Source organism: Polyodon spathula, chromosome 15 (assembly GCF_017654505.1).
Source record: "Polyodon spathula isolate WHYD16114869_AA chromosome 15, ASM1765450v1, whole genome shotgun sequence".
NCBI lineage: Eukaryota > Metazoa > Chordata > Actinopteri > Acipenseriformes > Polyodontidae > Polyodon > Polyodon spathula.
Window position 1 is genome coordinate 36,507,537 of NC_054548.1, and position 13,257 is coordinate 36,520,793.

The following is a 13,257-nucleotide window of genomic DNA, read 5'->3' on the forward strand; positions in this document are numbered from 1 at the left end:
CAGTGATTTGTTAGCGATTCAGAAAATTCCTACAGTACTTTACATATGGCATATAACATAATTGTTGGTATCTTTAACTTTTAATCAGTATGTAAACACTGCTGCCTAACTCATGTTTTCTTTATAATGAACTGGAAATGTTACTTTGCAATGTAGCTGTTCAAGGACCTTCAATAGTGATAATTGTCTCTAAGGAGCATGTTACTTAACCTCCTTGTGCTCTGTCTTTCGGGTGAGACGTTGTCGTAAGTAACTTTGCAGCTGATGCACAGTTCACACACCCTAGTCTTGTATCTTGTAAAGCACTTTATGATGGTGGTCCACTAGGAAAGGTGCTATATAAAAATATTATTATTAATAATCCTAAAATTACATGCATTCAGTGAACCCAGGTCACAGTTCATTTCTTTTTATTGGTTATACATTGTTTCACTTGAGTCTTTCCATAACACTATACACGCAAAGTGATTTGCGGCTGCAAAAACCCTATAACGCTGCCAAAAATCGTGTTTAGCAGCCATAAAGTCTGATATTAGAAGCCGCAAAATAAATCCATTGGACGGAAAAAATATTTTTTCTTGAGACACAGACATGCATATTCGTGGTAATCTATTTCACTGCAGCAATGACCGTAAAACACTTGATTGTTTTAAAAAAAGATGTTCTGCAGTATAACAGCATTGATTACGGTACACTCCAGTCCTGTAGGTGGCAGCAGTAAGTCTCAAATTTGGCTTAAGCAGCTTGTGACAGGATGGCTGGGTGGACAGAGACTCGGTGACAGTAAAACTACAGTTCAAGCGCTGCTGCGCTGTTTAATAAACAAAAGGCAAGTCAAACAAAACAATGCTCACAGAGATAAAAATAAAAGGTCAAACAAACCAAATCTTGCACACAATAAAAACTTACAAAATAACTGGCACAAAGGCCAAAACAAAAGTTTAAACAAAACTCTTCAGGCTGGGCAGAGCCTTCACTGAACTTTGTCACACCAAACAAATATAGTAACACACTATTCACTCACCCCAAAACACCTCCACAAAAATAAGGAATTTCCCCTTTTTTATAGCATGTGGCTATTTATCAATTAGCCACAATTATTCAATTAGCTCCAGCCACATTCTCACATGTATTTTGGCAGGGATAGGAAATTAACCCATCCCTGCCAACCACCACCAAATCACCACACAACAATATTATTATTTACAGACAGGGCCCTGCCCTACCAGACAGCTATATTAAGGATATTTACTTTTAGGCCCTGTACACACTACATAACCGATTTCTAGAACCGTACTCAAAAACGTTTTAAATAATCCATCTCAAAGCATCCATACTGAAGTACAGTTTCATGTTTAGTCGAGTGTAATGCTTACAACACTGTTACTATTAAAATAGATTGGTTACAGATCCTAGCAACGCAATGAACAGTGAAAATTAACATAATAGTATCCCAGAATGCACTGTACTTCATTTTAAAATAAAGTGTTATGCCCCGTATTAACAGAGGTCCATATTACTAAGAAATAAAGCAAGTATTTTGGAAAAAGTAAATGCAAACACACACATACACACACACAAGTAGGGCTTGAAGTTTTGGGGTTTTATTTTTAATCAGTTTAAACAAATTTAGCTGATTCAGTTTCATAATTAAACTCACAAAAAGCTGTTAATTACAAAACAATCTTTGCTTTTTACCTTCATAGCCTGCCTGAGCCTAATTCTGGTCCTTTTAAATTCTATTTCAAAGAGAGCTTACAAATTACGTGAATTGTTCATCCCCAATCCCACTTTTAACTCGCATTTCATTTTTGCAGTCGCCTAATTTAACATTGTGCCTTTGTTAGTTTCCTGACTAGTTTAACAGGGATGTCCTGACAGGTTTTTTTAAGGATAACAATGAGTACCTTGTGCAGAGTGTACACTGATCGCAAGTCAGTTGTCAATCAGAAGTTTTTTTGCTAAGCAATCAGCATCTCCAGGGGATTCTCATGAAGACTACCTATCTGTATCTCAACTATCTACTTCTTACTACGAATACTACAGAGACCGAAGCAGTTGCAAGCAGTAGTAATGCAGAAAAACGCAAACAATTTGGAATGGGAGATGAAGTAGCTGTGGCTTGTTTATCGAGACAACAAGATGTATTGAAGTGTGCCGCTGGGCAAAAAAAAATGATAAATAGGATAAAAAGAATCTTCACTTAAAAGACACAGACATGTATATCTATACACAGACAGAGATTGTTTAAACTACTATACGGCATAAAGTTTAAACATTCATAAAAATGTACCAAAATGCACATCCCAGGAGTTTATTAGCCTTTGTGTTAACAATAGTTCAGTATCTGGTGGATGGGACGCAAAATTCTGGGCATGTGCATTTCTGGAATGCATGAACAGAAAAGCTAGCACGACCTCTGCATTGTAGAAGCGAGTAATTAAGAGCTGTATAAAAGCACACACCTGCAGAGGCCTGTTACTGTCTTCAGGATGACTGCTGTGGTACACTAACTGATGTGGCGACACTTGGCTCTTGTTGAGAAGGACAAGACGAGGAAGACCCTGCATATTCAATCCCAGGGTCACTTTGTTTGGGATGCCGGAGGATGCGGTGCTAAAGCGTTACTGTCTCACTCCGCAGGCCATCGTTGACTTCATAGCTGAATTCAGGGATAAGCTAGACCACAGTGTCAATGTAGGGACCTTTATCCCTGCACATGTGAAAGTGGTGTGTACTCTGCGCTACTTAGCCTCTAGTTCCTTTCAGACCACAGCTGAAATCACTGGAGAATAGCCCAATCCCCCTTTTCCAGGGTGCTAGGCAAATTTCTGTATGTCATGCTGTGTTATCCCAGGATATTAGCATAACTAATATTGGCTGAGGCTTTTCCAAACAACTCCATTTCATGCTGACTGACCTCAGCCGTAAGGACTCTCGGCTCCTTCTCAGAAAACTTTTCTTTTCCTTGTGCCAAGAGGACTTTGTTTCCCTTATTCTGACTTTTTTTTTTTTTTGGTTTGTATTTTTGTGCTCCACAACTCTGTCACCATCTGTAGACTGATGCGCTCATTGAGACAATCATTATTATAATTGCAGATCATTATTTGTGCGTGTTGAGTAACTTGTATTGCTCTTAAGCTTACATAGGACGCAGTGCAAAATAATTGCCTGGCCACAATGCAATCTGAATTTTTCATCCGCAAGTATTTGCACTGTGACTATACTTACATCTAACCCAAATGTCAAATAATTACTTTATAAACAAAATAGATGGTCACTCAGTTTTTAAAGTATAATTGATATAAGTGCTTTACCTACAATATTTGAATTTCTTTAGATATGTTACTTTTTGCTGACAAAACCTGGAAATAGGTATTGGATATGCAGATTTCAAAGCATTGCATTACAGGTGCAGTGGTAAGTAAACTAGACAGTGTTTTGATAGATAATGGTCAATGCTGCTATACCTCACAAGACAGCTCCTCGGCTTTCTGCATATAAAAACACAAGGCATGGATGGCTGCCCACAGCTGTATTTGAGCACAGTCAACAATCCATAATGCAGTTTAAAAAATACATGAAAAATGTTTTGCAGCTTCTAATAATGGAACTGGTAGGAAGCATATATAGGTATAATAGAGATTTAACAATGCACATATGGTGTCCATCCCATGTTCCATACACCCTTTACAAAACAACAGAATTGTAGCCAGCTTCATGTTTCAGATTAATTGATTATTCATGTTTCTCACCAAGTGTGAAATTCCACCCTATTGTACATTTGACAGATGGTATTACCATTGTCTGTAATCCACCACACACTTCAAGATTTATGCTGCATTTTTCACCTGCTTTACAACCTGCTCAAGCACTGCACCTACTTTGTTATTAATTATGCAGGCTGTGTTGTAATACTGTAAAATATTGTATTAGAGACTACAGTTAAAAGACAGCACACACTGTAGGGGTTCTACCAATCAAAATATATATATATATATATATATATATATATATATATATATATAGATATAGAGAGAGAGAGAGAGAGAGAGAGAGAGAGAGAGAGAGAGAGAGAGCGTTTGCTGTTGGGTACTGACACTTATCAATCAATCAATCAATCAATATTTATTTTATATAGCGTCTTTCACAGTGGACCACCATCACAATGCATAATACATTAACAAAAGGCTAGGATGTGAGTTCAGAACATTGTGGATGCGTGTGTCAAGCAGAATCATACAGATAAGATGGACTAAAAGCCTGAAATAGCAATTTAGACAACAGCTAATAACAGATACCAGGCTTAGAGAGCGTTAAAAGCAAAAGAGAGCAAGTGGGTCTTGATTAGGCTGGGATTATGTCACGGAGGTCAGGGTTTTTGCTGGTGACTGTGATTTTTGTTGGTAACTAATTTTTGCTTGTATCTGTGATTTTAATACAGCATTTGACTTTACCAACTCTACTTTGAAATTCAAACGTTTTTTACACAGTGATGTTGAACTAGCTTGAATGCCTTACTTTGCAATGTAGCCGTTGACAATGTGTTGTATGAAAGTGGAGTACCAGGAGATTGCAGTCGTAAAGCAAGCTGCATTAACCAAACAAATAGTTTCAATAACTGAAACCTGTACCACCCTGTGACTTCACACACTAATTTCCACGTCCTCCGTGACTTTGAACAAATTCACTCCGACTGCTCCGTGATTTCTGGTAAAAATTTGTGTCACAAATATCCCAGACTTACTTATCAACCTTCAAATGGGTTAATCCATAACCGAATTTAATCACATGTTTTCAATTTGTAAAAGTATTGCTGGTCTCTTCATACTGATCTCTGACCTTTTTACCTTTTAAGAAGACTCTTACAAAAATTTAAAGTTTGCCGCAAATCTGCTGTAAATTTGTGTCAAGCTTGCAGCCAACTAAATAATTCCTCAGAAATGTTTGCCAAAAGTTTGCAGCTGTTTGCCGCTAGTGGCTAAACTTTAACAAACTTCTGACAAACAGATTGGCAAACTTCTAGCAGAGAAACTTCTTTGCCAGATTTTTTTTTTTCTGGTTAACATAATGATTTTATGAGAATTTTATTCATAATGATTTATTATTATTATTATTATTATTATTATTATTATTATTATTATTATTAATTAATATTATTAATAATAATAATTCCAGGACTATTATTATATAGGAAGAATATATAATAATAATTATTTATTATAATAGGATAATATTTAGAATAATATTTAGATTATCAGATCCTAAGTAGTATTACTTTTTGATTCATAAATGTGAAAACAGTTTTGAAGGGATTTGTTCTTGAACAGAATTATTATTATTATTTGTTACTATTTTCTGAAATTAGAGAGCTCATTAGATCTCAAGCATCAGTTCAAACACATACTCAGTTATTCTATATATCAATAAGAAAATTCAACATAAGGAACTTATTTCAAAATAAACATTATATTTCCAAGTCAAAATGCTTATGTTTCATCTCAGTGGAGGCCAAAGCATGTGACTACAAGAAATATGTACAAATACCTTATGAAAAACAAATTAATTGCATCTATTTATCTCCTTACTAAATCTACAGTTTTAATTGATAAAATATTAATCTCCCCCTTAGAAGGTGTAAGTAACTAATCTAAATGAAAAATATATATATATATATTATATATATATATATATATATATATATATACACACACACACACACACACACACACACACACACACACACACACACACACACACACACACACACACACAGTATATATATATATATATATATACACACACAGTGTGTGTGTGTGTGTGTGTGTGTGTGTGTGTGTGTGTGTGTGTGTGTGTGTGTGTGTATATATATATATATATATATATATATATATATATATATATATATATATATATATAATATATATATATATATATACACACTGATTTGTATACTTAGGTGGGCAGGGGATTCCACAGCTCACCACGCATCAGCGACCCCTGTGGCCGATAGGGCGCCTGTGGTTCTGCAGTGGAGCCGCCAGATCTGTGTTGCCATCCGGCACTATAGGTGGCCTCGCTGTGGATCTGCAGTGCAAAAAATGACGGGTTGGCAGGAGCACGTTTCAGAAGACGCCTGCTCCAGCCTCTGTTCCCCATGTCGGTGGGGAGCCAAAGATACAGATAATAATAATTGGGAACAGTAAATTGGGGAGAAAACCAGGGTAAAAAATTGGGAGCCAACTACATTTATAAAAAAAAAAAAAAAAAAAAAGTTGTTTTGCATAAATATCTAAAAATGGCCAGTTTTCTTTAGATAGGTGTTGGAAACGGGAGTAACGATGGGGAATCGCGTGACACTGCAGCAAAAGTGCCGACAAGGACTCGATCAGTAAAAAACACAAAGCTTGTAGATGCTAAATGGTTTGCTTTGCTAGCTTAGCTGGCTTTTATTTTTGATCTCGAGATACATCTGTCCTTTCTATCTCTGATTAAATCAAAAGCTGGACCAAGAAGCTATCCTGTTACTGTTGGCTTTAAAAAATCTTGTGATTGTATTGTGAATTAAAACTAACCAATGGTTACATACTAGTTTTGTTGATATTGCCCTGCCGTGCATGTTGCCGTGCATCAGTACTAACCTGCAATAACACAGGCCTGTGGGGACAAGTAGTCATTTTTATTGCTAGAAGGGGGCCACATTACAGCGAAGTTTGAGCATTAATTCAAAGTTTCTGTGAGCTATGAAGTCTCGAGCAGATTCAACAAGGCTCACGCACAGGCACGAATCAGACCAGTTTGCAAAGCTTGAGTACATTTATAAAATATTCAAAATGTAAATATATTAAATGTATATAATATATATTAAATGTATTAAAATGTAGTAAATTTGCATATATGCACTCTGTTAAAATGTTGTTACATGCTGTATTTGGTGTAAGATAGATGGTACCATAATAAAACCATAAAATCTCAAAGGCACATTTTTCATTTACTATAACCAAATTTGGGATTCACATTTAACTGATATGTCACTTATAAATAAACGATTGTATTATTATTATTATTATTATATTATTATTATGATGAGGATGATGATGCAATAGTACATTATTAAGCCACCAATCTCAATGTCAGATTTGCTGTTAACAAGATTGATATACATATTATATATACATCTTATTTTTTGTTTGTTTTAGTATGGATGTGTCAACCTAAACAGTAGTTTTGGAAGCAACAGCCAAATTAAAGTGGAGGAAAGCTCTTCTGGTAACGTGCTTGTTGTTTTGACACGTTATTGCTGAAAAGGACATCGTGTCAATGAACATCCAAACATTAAACTATGCAGATTCAATTACTGCACACTCTGGGAAAGAAACATATACTGCCTTCATGTTATTTAGATCAGGTATGACCTCTGGATTTCTTCATTTCTTTTGTAACTTTAAAAAAATACAGATACCTCTGATATTAAGTGCCCCCCCACCCCACCCCCGGCTGTCTCAAAACCATGGGAAAGTGTCAACAGAAAGGACCAAGCTTGGTGAAAATTCCTGTAATGCGAGCATTAAGATGTAAGTGGAAGTAATTTTAGTAAGTGTAAGTGATTTAAAACTGTTATATCTAATAGAACTAATGTACGGTTTTTATTTATTTTTTAGTGTATGCCATCAACAAGCTAAGAATGAAGGATTCAGACTTCAATAAACCATTAATTCAAAAGCCCACACTAACAAAAGGGCAGTTCTGATGAATTGTGTTAAGTAAATGACTGGAGCTTATTCTTCTCAAATTCCATTGAGGATAAGTCTAAATGTAGCAAATCTAATGCTTTTTTATTTATTGGAGGTTTATGTCCCGCTTCCGCTCACTTATGATTGGACTGTTGTGGAAAAAATACAAATCTTCTATTGGTGATTTTATTTTATATAAAAAAATTAAATTCTGCAAGATTAAATTGAAAAAAAAATGTGCGATCAACTCTTTAGTAGATTAGTCGCTCCGATTAACCTGTTCATTGGAACAGCCATAGATAGATAGATAAACAGATATATAGACAGATAGATAGATATGGAGTCAGGACTGGACAAACACCATTCAATAATACGGAGTATGCAATTACCCAAAGTTATACTGATGTTGGTTCATAACTATGTTTATAACAAGCAAACAGTAAATATACTTCAGGACTACACAAAACATGAACAGAGTATATATGAACATATATTTATTACTTTAGGACTGCAGAAAGCATTAACAGAGTATATACGGTCAGTATATATTTATTACTTCAGCACCCCATCACTAATGGTATCAATAGCATGCCTCTGCGTTTTCTGCTTTCCCAAATCTGTCGTTTTCTGCCCGGATTGCTGTTCTGCCATATGTCAAGAACTGTCTCCCTTTTCTTTTGAATTCGGGAAATTGCACATTGATCAACATCAAACTCTGCTGCATTTGACTACTGACTCTTTATTTTCTAGCTTTTTTAAACTTCAACTCGTTGGACTAAAGTAAGTGTGGTACACCTCCATAACCAATGGAATTATTAGAACTAACTGTACAGGCAAGTATGAAATCAACTGGTTATCTTTCATGCAATTAAGCGAACTGTGCAATTAATAGATATGCATTTCAGTGGAGTTCATTACAGTACCATGTAAATAAATAGTGAATTTCTGGAGTATGCAGTTATCCGATATGTAATTAAGTGGCATGCACTGTGAATATATTTATATACATATAATTTTGTGTTGTGGACAATCAGTTTTGTTTGTGTACAAACAAAGCAAAATATTGTGTAGATGGTGTTGTAAATACCTAAACATGGCATTTTCCAGGACAAAACTAAAAGTGTAGTTTGTGAATATGGGAAACACACTCTCATTAATATCAGCAACAGTTCTCGACCCCAGCATGATCTGTCAAACAGCAACACATATCCACAATTCTCCTGTGTGTACTTGATAAAGAAAACCCTCCTGAGCCTTTCCAACATCGAAAGTACCTCTGTAACTGGCTCAGTATTCAATTGTCGGGCCCAACCGCATTTTCAATGAGGAAGACTCTATAAACATGTACAATCAGCCACCTGAAAAATCTCCCTGCCACAGAAGATGCTTTGTAGTACACCCAGATTCTGACTGAAGGAAAGCCACTTCTCACAAAAAGGTACACAGAAATTTTAGCAAACACAAATAGCCTCGGCACAAACTGGTGAACATAAAAATGACAGCAAAAAAAACAACAGAGCTGGCACTCTGTACTGTCTCACATAATGCAAACCCTATTTAAAACTGTGTTTGAGTTATCAAAGTTGTTACTATTTTAAATACAATTCTTTATGAAGTTCACTCTGTCTAATAACTCACTGACATAAACTAAGTAGAGTAACACAACAAGCACGGCAGAACTTTAGAACTGGCAGGAAAAAAATTGCTCAGCAGAGATTATGAAAAATACTGCAAGGAGTAGTGTGTAATAAATGAGAATTGAATGCCCACCCTCGGGGTGGGATACTTGGATTTATGTTATGGATTTATGAATTAACCCCTTGGTGTGAATTCAATTCTCATATCACACACTAGCACATGCAGTATTCTATGTGCGGATAAAGCTGGTATTTGACTTGTGCGCTACCAACATCCGCCCACTCAGTCAGGCACCAAGAGTACAGTATATCAAAGCTATCACATTAATGCATAATTAGCCCATTACAGTTTTTTTTTTTTTTTTTAATTAATCTAAAATAAGATGTAAAGAATAAGTCATTGACAAAACATTCCTTAAAATGGCCCCTAACGTTTCGTGAATAGGGCCCACTGTAACACGCATTGTAATATATTACATGAAAAGAATTGCCAGTTTTGTGTAGAGATTTTGCTGTTTTTGTTCTAAATGACAGTTTGTGATATGATCTGCTGTCTGTTTTGCAGTGGTATAACTTAAAAACTTTTTTGTATTAACTTAAAAAAAAAGAAGTCAGGAAACTTCTTCTTCAGTCCGTGATTTTCTTTCTTGGCCATATATTCTTGGCCATAATATATATATAATATATATATATAATATATAATAATATATATAGCAAATAGGTATATGTCCTTATAGGAGTATAATATTTTTCCTAACTCAGGAGTGGTTTTCTAACCACAGCCATTTTATTCAACCATTGTTTAGATAACACTTTTCTTACAAGTGTTTCACTCAGTTTCAAGGACTCTCTTAAATGACTTCCTAAATGCTGGCTGGAGAGAACTCTTTTTTGCACAAATTGCAAATACACACATTTCTGCTTCCTTCCTTTTTGTTGTTGTTGTTGTTGATTTGTTTGTTTGTTTGTTTTACAGTACCAGGTTTGAAAGCCCATTATTAGGCCAATGCTGTCCATTTTTGCTTTTTAATTTAATTAGCATTTAAATGGCAGGTTTGATCCCAAAAGCAGCCCTGTGTGGAGGAACGAAACTGCACGTGCGTGTCAGGCATGCCAAGTTCTTTATCTGTGGGCTCACTTCTTCATGGTTAAAATATTTCACCCTTATATTCCAATGAGAATATCAACAATATCAATTTGTGGCATTTGACCTTGGCTGCGCCGGTGTGTCTGTGTGTTCATGGGAACGCGTTCATAGCGTTTTATCTTTTTCTTTTTTTTTATGTATTTATTTTGCCCGTGATTTGGTCTTTCTGCTTGGGAAAGTGAGTGAAACACATTATAAAATTAACCATTCAAATGTCCTGATTTGTAATACCACCAATGACAATTGAGTAAGATAGATTACGGTTCTTATTGTGTTACTAATTTGAAATTAATACATCTCAAATAATAATAATTAAAAAAAAAAAAAAAAAAAAAAAAAAACATTAAGTTGTTGTACCGCAAATGTAAAGGAATGTGTTTAAAAGCTACTCTCCCAACGTTCCTAAGCATCCTTGAATGAAAAGATAATGCTACGACGACACCAAGATGCAGACTGCTGCAAATACCATAGGCACAGTCACTGTGAAATGCTGAAATGCAACTAACATACTCAACATATCACATCACCAATCTAAATCATAAAAACTTGAATTATAAAGACAATATATTTAAATTACAATTACAACCACACCACACCAACAGGAGCATAAATAATATATAATTCAAAGAATGTCGATGAAATCAGCAGTAATGCTGAGCGATTCCCAAGTAAAAGAATAGATCTGAGTGTAACCTTTAGTAACATGACTCCAGAAATAGTGAAAATGACTTTTTAATCAATCACAGCTAAATTATCATAGGTCGCTTTAAATTAAGTCAAATTAACTTTTAATATTGTGTTAGTTATACATCTGAACAGTATGCATCAATCTATTAATCTTAAATGGCGGAACCTACCCATGTGTGTAAATAGCATTTCCAGGTTCAGCTCTTATTTAACATTTGTTCAATGCAATAAAGAAACATTATAATACATCAACTTAATGATACCAAGTTTAAAATTAATTACATTATGATATGTGAAAACATGCTCCTTCGAGTAATACATCAATATTAAAAATGAAATAAAAATGATAATAATGATAATAATAATAATAATAATAATCTTTGAGCTCAATGAGGATTTCACAGAGATTTACATTATGTGGAATTATATAGCATGGACGTCCATCCATTTTGGGTGTGATCGTTGAGAAATGTACTTCAAACTTGTTTATAATTTCAATTAAAAGCGATTTACTTAAATACCTGCTAGTACGCAATGCACACACCTCCGCTAAATTCTCCGGCTGCTGTCTGCACAGGCAGAAAAAATATATACCTTCCTATGCAATGTGTACGGTGCTGCAATGGGAACTGAAACCACATATAAAAAATACATTTAAATGCACTGAGCCCATTAAAATGGCATTATGCTTATGAAAGTGTACTTTTTTACTCTAAAGTTATGAATTGTAAGAGTATCTCTCTCTTGCATATGTTAGGGGCCCACTGGCAAAGAACTAAATTTTGCAAAGACTTCAGATCTTGTTCAGCTCTTATCTAGAGGCATAGTAAACCACAAAGTTCCCTCTACCTTTTAGAAGAATCCCACAGAAGCTGTAGAGGGTAAGGAGTAAATGCTGCTTGAGAATCATATTCTTCTCTCTTCCTTCTAGTATCACTGAGGTGGGTTTTTGTCTCGATTCTTTCCCGTTTGGAAAACTGCAGTTTATCCAGATGTGTGTAAATTACCACTATTAATATATATATATATATTCTCCTCTTGGAATTATTTTCTGTCTCCTGTCGGCTCCAACACTACCCTAGTACAGTTACTGTGCGCTCAAGAGATGCTCTGACTGAGACAGTACAGTTTCAGCCTCTCAGTGCAAAGCCGCAGCAAGCCACGTACCCGCCTACTTGCTTGATAGATCAAGGCACTTCACCAATCGCAGGCGTTTATATTTGACTGGAGTGTGGCTTAAGAAACTGCTGGGCGTGAGAAGCCGAGGCAAACTAAACAGCAGATAGAGAGGCTTGCATGGAAACTGATGTGTCTCTCTTCCAATCAAAACAAGTTTATAGGCTTGATCATCCAATCCATAAAATATGAAGGCCTTTTAATTTTTTTCCGTGCTTCTTGTACTGGCGCTGTCATGCACCCTCCTAAATTTGTGGTGCTCGTGCTGGTAATAAGAATGGCGTAAATCTTATTCGCCCTCGCTTCCGGGGCAGGGCTTGCGTGGTTCTGAAAGAACAGCAACGTAGCTGTCGTGGCTGGAGAGATTGGTAAAGAAAATGTTTTCAGTACTAGAGGTTTGTTCAAAAAGTAATTACACATTTCAAGCATAGGTTCATTATACATGCTTAGAATCAAACGCGAGAGTGCCTTGTTCATGTTATACACTATATAATAATAATAATAATAATAATAATAATAATAATAATCGTCATCATCCACCAAAATCTGATGAAACACTTACTTTTTGTAAAGAAACGTTTACCCAGTCTTGGGAAATCTGAAGTGTCGTCAAACATTTCCTTTATCGAGGGACATGTTTCAAGGACAATTGGTGTAACACAGAAAGTATGCACTCGTAAGTTTAAATCGTTTTTTTTTTTTTTTTTTTTTTTTTGAGTCCTGAACTCAATGCAATGCATATACTTGCCGACAGTGGCGACCCTCCACTGTTACAGGAAGAAAAAAAAAGGGGCTCAGTGGAGGCCTCAGTAGGCTTCAATCAGTACCGCTTTCAATTAGTATACACATGAACAGCCACTCACAACTGACCAATGAC

General features: G+C 35.5%; 1 protein-coding gene across 3 annotated transcripts in view; it reads right to left on the bottom strand.

The window, feature by feature from the left end:
* LOC121327955 (cell adhesion molecule 2-like) overlaps positions 1-13,046 on the bottom strand; it is a 597,798-nt gene extending 584,752 nt beyond the window's left edge. For 2 of the 3 annotated variants that reach the window (XM_041272337.1, XM_041272336.1), the window contains exons 1-2: positions 12,943-13,045; positions 12,054-12,736 (exon numbers count right to left, since the gene is read on the bottom strand). In XM_041272337.1, the coding sequence (XP_041128271.1) occupies positions 12,054-12,114 (61 nt within the window). In that variant the 5' untranslated portion in view covers positions 12,115-12,736; positions 12,943-13,045. Of the gene's footprint in view, positions 1-12,053; positions 12,737-12,942 lie in introns of all 3 variants that reach the window. The other variant, XM_041272338.1, reaches the window with a different exon arrangement.
* Positions 13,047-13,257: the final 211 nt, after the last annotated feature.